This window comes from Excalfactoria chinensis, chromosome 6 (assembly GCF_039878825.1).
Source record: "Excalfactoria chinensis isolate bCotChi1 chromosome 6, bCotChi1.hap2, whole genome shotgun sequence".
NCBI lineage: Eukaryota > Metazoa > Chordata > Aves > Galliformes > Phasianidae > Excalfactoria > Excalfactoria chinensis.
Window position 1 is genome coordinate 34,162,793 of NC_092830.1, and position 5,407 is coordinate 34,168,199.

The 5,407-nt window shown below is 59.2% G+C and overlaps 1 protein-coding gene across 1 annotated transcript; it reads left to right on the plus strand.

Annotated features, from left to right (window-relative positions):
• The first annotated feature begins 545 nt into the window (after window positions 1-545).
• Window positions 546-1,697, plus strand: HMX3 (H6 family homeobox 3). The gene is made up of 2 exons (XM_072340543.1): window positions 546-861; window positions 1,045-1,697. Exons 1-2 carry the CDS (start codon window positions 546-548, stop codon window positions 1,653-1,655), a joined length of 927 nt encoding a protein of 308 aa, XP_072196644.1. The 3' UTR covers window positions 1,656-1,697.
• Window positions 1,698-5,407: the final 3,710 nt, after the last annotated feature.

Below are 5,407 nucleotides of genomic sequence, written 5' to 3' on the forward strand. Positions count from 1 at the left end.
TCGCCTCCCGCGGTGCCTCGGCGGAGCCGGGATCCCTTTGTGCTAATAGCCCCGTCCTCATTTGCTGCCTAATTGGACTCCGCCGAGCCAATAACGAACGGGCGGGCGCTCGCAGCCTCCCGCCGCGGCGGCGCACGTCGCAGGGGGGCCGGGGCCGCGGCGCTGCGGGCAGGGGCTGCGCGGAGCCTTCTCCTCCCGGCCGCCTCCCCGCCTAATCCCATTTGCCATTGTGCGTGCCCAATCGCCGCGTGCTCCCCGCGTTTAACTTGGATGACATTTTGATTTCATCATTAGCATCCGGCGCCGGGTTGACGCAGCAGCGAGCGGCGGCGGCGGCAGCGAGGAGCGCGGCTCTCCCTCCGCCTGCCCGCGGCAGCGCCCGGTGCCGCGCGGCTCCCCCTCTGCCCCCCGCGCTGCCGCCCCCCCATGCGAGGGGCCCCCGGCCGGGCCCGCCTCGCTCCCCCGCCGCGCCGCCGCCGCGCCTTTCCCCTGCGCCGCCGGGAGCCGCCACCCGCGGCGGGCAGGAAGCGGGCGGGCAGCGGAGGATGCCGGAGACCGGGCAGGAGCCGCCCAGCGCCCCGCCGCCGCCGCCCCCTCCCAAGGAGTCCTTCTACATCAAGAACCTGCTCAACGGAGACCCCCCCAAAGCGGCCCCCAAGCAGCCGAGGGCTCTGTTCGCCCCTTCGGGTAAAGCCGACGGCTCCGGCTTCGCCCTCTCGCAGGTGGGAGATCTCTCCTTTCCCCGCTTCGAGATCCCGGCGCCGCGCTTCGCTCTGAGCGCGCACTGCCTGGAGCGAGCCCAGACCTGGTGGTACCCCTACGCGCTGACGCCGGCCGGAGCCCACCTGCCCCGCACCGAAGGTACCGCTCCCTCCGACCCTCCGTCCCTCCTTCCCTCCATCCGTCCCTCCGTCCTCCCATCCGTCCCCTCCATCTCTCCATCCCCGACGGGACGGGGGTGGCACCGCGGGCGGGCGGCGGCGGCCCGTCGGGGGGCAGCGCAGTGCTGAAGGTGTCTCTTTGTGTCCCTCTGTCCCCGTTCAGCCGCCGAGAAATCCCTCCTGCGGGACTCGTCCCCCGCGTCGGGCACCGACAGGGACTCCCCGGAGCCGCTGCTCCAGGGGGGGGACGCGGAGCAGAAGGAGCGGGACCCCAAGAGCCCCGCCGAGATCGTGCTGGAGGAGAGCGACTCGGAGGAGGGGAAGAAGGAGGGAGGCGCGGAGGACTGGAAGAAGCGGGAGGAGAGCCCCGAGAAGAAGCCGTGCCGCAAGAAGAAGACGCGCACGGTGTTCAGCCGCAGCCAGGTCTTCCAACTCGAATCCACCTTCGACATGAAGCGCTACCTGAGCAGTTCGGAGCGGGCCGGCCTGGCCGCTTCGCTGCATCTCACAGAGACCCAGGTGAAGATCTGGTTCCAGAACCGCCGCAACAAGTGGAAGCGGCAGCTGGCGGCCGAGCTGGAGGCGGCCAACCTCAGCCACGCTGCCGCGCAGCGCATCGTGCGCGTCCCCATCCTCTACCACGAGAACTCGGGCGCGGAGAGCAGCGCGGCTGGAGGCGGCGGTCCCGGCCCGCAGCCTCTGCTCACCTTCCCCCATCCCGTTTATTACTCCCACCCCGTGGTCACCTCCGTACCGCTCCTGCGGCCCGTCTGAGCCCCTCGCGGAGCGGCGCGGAGCCGCCCGTAAGTAGCGCTGCGGCCCTAATAGCCGGAGCCGGGGAGAGGGGAGCGGGAGGGTGAGTGTGGGGGTGGGGGGCAGTGGGGGTTAAAGGGGAAGGGGGTGGGGAGGGGAAGAAAAAGTGTAAGGCCAAAATAATTAGGGAGCACAAGTGGGGAAGGAAAACGAAAACGGACACCGTAGGGCACCCCGGGGCTGTCACACCTTTTGTAACCACGAACAACACACGGCGATGGTCTCTGTGGCTTTAGGTTTATTTTTGTACAAAAGGAAAAAAAAAATATTAAAAAAAAAAAAAAAAGAAAGAGAAAAAGAAAGAAAAGAAATAATAATAATAATAATTAAACTAAAAACGGATCCCACGCCGCTCCTCGAGATCCGCCAAAACGGGAAAGCCAAAAGAAAGGAGGAATTCAATCATCCCGATCCTTCTCGGAGCGCTGCTCTGCCCCGGCCTCACCGGGCGGCCGCGTTCTGCCGCGGGGGGCACAGCCGGGCGATGGGGGGAGGTTGGGGGGGTGGCAGGGATGGCCGCTCTGTTCGGGTATCTGAAGTCTCCCGTCGGATTCCCGTTCCTATTTTCCTGCTCGTTGTTTCGGGTTGGGTTTATTTTTGCTGGTTATTTTCTTTTTCTTCCCCCTGTGATGTTATTTCAGTCTTTGGGGCCAAAACAACGAAGGGAACATCTGTACTGTTTGGGTTTCTTTTGTAATGCTGATCGATGATGATGATGATGATGATGATGATGATGATGATGATGAATCCTTATTTTTATTCTTGTACTTTTGAACTGTGCAATACTGTACGACGATTCTCGAAGCACTGCTTTTACCCGAAGAGGGGTGAAGGAGAAGGGGGGGGTTTTTAGCGTTGTATAACTGCGTTTCGCTCGTGTTGTACGAAATAAAATGAAATCATAATAATAACGATAAGAAGAATTAATAAGAATACAATAAAATCCAATAGATGGAAGAGAAGGGAGAGGCGTGGGGGGCTCCGCACCCTCCCGGCCCCGCGGAGCAGTGCGGGCGGTTCGGCGGGCCGGGCGCTATTAGTGAAGGACAATCAATTTAAAAGGGGGGATTTTCGTTTCTTTGCTCCGACGTGGCAGTTTTGTTCCGAGCTCCTTCGGAGCTTTGGGGTCGAGGGTAGAACCGAACCGGGACGGCCTCCCCCCTCCCCCCCGCCCTCCCCCGCGGCGTTCCCCCGTTGTCGGCCGTTCTCTCCGAGGGTTTTGGGACGGCCGCCGTTCTTTTCCTTTCCGATTTCTCATTGCTTTTATTTCTCTTCCCTTCCACCCTCCCCCTTCTCGGTTGTACCCCCCCCTTTGCTTTCTGTTAGGGATCGGTCCTATTTTTACAGCCTATATTGTTATCAAACTGAATGTTGTGGTGGATAATAATAATAATGCTAATAATAATAATAATAATAAAAATAAAACCCGTTCCTTAGCATTTTTATTTTTATTTCCTTCTTGAAGCGTTTCTTCGAAGAAAACAACACCAAAACAACAGCGATGCCAAACAACCACCGGAGCGGGAGGAGGGGCTCCTACGGGCGGGTGGGGGCGGCTCTGCGGGGCCCCGCGGTGAGTCCGGCTCCGACGTGTCCCGATCCGGTGGGGGGGGGTCCCGGCTCGGAGCGACCCCCCCCCACTCCATCCTCGGGACGGCACTAAGGGGGGCGATGAGACGCTGTAGGAGGGGACACCCCTTCCCGGCGGGGCCTCCCCCACTGTTGCCCTCGGGGTGCCCCCTCGGCCCTTCCCCCCCCCTCCTGCTTTAACACACACACACCGCACGGTTATTTGCGGCACAAATCGCTCCCCGCTTGGCGCAGATCGGCCCGACCCGAAGTGTTTATAGTGCCCAGGGCGGGAGAGGGGGGCGAAGGAATCAAAATAAAGCTCCGCGTTTCGGGCGAGGAGCCCTGAACCTTCCTTTCGTTTGGGATCTAAACCCGATGAAATGGGTCGTAAACGGAACACAAACAGAGGGTCGGAGCCAAAATACGGCTCTTTCTGTGTCGCCTGCAAACAGAGTGATGCCTTTTGTGTTTGCACTGCTAACTTTGGGACAAGTCGCTTGCAGCTCATTAAAAATATTGTTGTGATTGCAAATACATCTTTTTTTTTTTTTTTCCCCCATTTTATACGCTATAGAGCGATGTTATCGAGCGGCGGGGGAAAAACTGTCGGTTATTTGTGGTAGGGATGAAGAGATCGACTCCGGACTGCCCCGGTCCTCCCCGAGTGCGGGGGGTGCGAGAGCGGCTACTCCGCATTGTGAGCTCCGCTGGGGTACGGCTGTGGTTCTTAAGGGGGGAGAGGGGGAAATATCAAGGGGGGGGGAGAAAGGAAAAGGAAAGAAACAGGAGAAGAAAATATAAAGGGAAAGTGATAGAAGGAAAAGAATATACAAAAGGAAAGAGAGGGAAGGAGAAGGAATATAAAGGGAGAGGGAAAGAAAAGGGAAAGGGAAGGGAAAGGAAAAGGTGGGAGGTGGGGAAACGAAAATCTAAAAGAAAAGGGGAAAAAAATGAAGGGAAAGAAAAGAAGATATAAAGGAAAAGGGAAAAAAAAGCGAGAGCTCAGCTTTGCCACCCTTCTCTCCTGCTCTGACAGCAGAGGATGGGCTGTGAGGTGCAAAGAAGAATCCCTGCGCTGCGGGGCTGTGAGCAGCGACAGAGCCGGGACGGCGTTGCAGCCGGGATACTTTTCCCTTTGGCAGAGCCCTTTTGGGGCCGCTCCTTCCCACAGACCCCCACACATCTCCCGATGTGTCCCCGCACCCATCCCCGGAGCGCTGTCACCTCTCCCTTCGGACACACCGACGGCTGCGAGAAAACCTTCGGGGCGGTGAAAAAATCACCTTTCGGAGACCGAACCAGGAGGGGGGGGAGGATGGTGGGTGGGTTGGGGGGAGCCTGTCGGTGCGGTGCCATCCAAGTTCTCCTCCACTCTCTGCGCCGCAGCGGCCGCGCTCCGCTCCGCAGCTCAGTGCCTTTGTCCGCACCGAGAGCTCCGAGCGGAGCCGTGTTTGCGCTACAAACACCCATGTATTTCTTTTATTTGGTAGTAAATAGCGGCGGGCTGTGTACTGCAAACAGCGCAGGGGGGGGATATAAACTTCTCGAGAGCCGCATTTTGGGGATCAGACGACTTTTGCCTCCCGAGGGCTGAGCAGGGACCGAGCGGGGCGGCGCTCCGCTTCTTCCGAGCACCTCCGGGAGGTCGGTAATCGGTAACGGCGGCTTTTTTTGCCCCTTTTTACCCCCCTTTTTTATCCCCTCCGAAGGTTTCCGAATTCCGCTGCATGCGCTGCGCAGATGCGTTTCTATCCGCTCCGTGGGAACCATCCCGCTGTCCAACAGCGCAATAAACGCGTGGGGTTGGGGATGTTTTTCTTTCTTTCTTTCTTTTCCTTCTTTTTATTCCCTCCCCCCCCCCCCCCCCCCTTCCCCAAAGGTGCCGAGTAATAATCGCTTTACTCCATCGACTCCGCGTAGCGCGCAAACGGGACGAGGAGACCATTAGGAGCATTAACAGATTGGTACGGCGTAGTGCTGCGGTCCCTATTGATCGCGGCACGTCTGTAAAATATTGTTTCCAATGAATCTATTGTTCCTGTGCTCTTTGGGCGCTGTTGGTGACCTTGTGCCTCTCCCGTCCCTCCGAGTGATTCCCGGAGCTCAGTCCGGGCCTCGGAACCACCCCAGAGCGGGGTTTT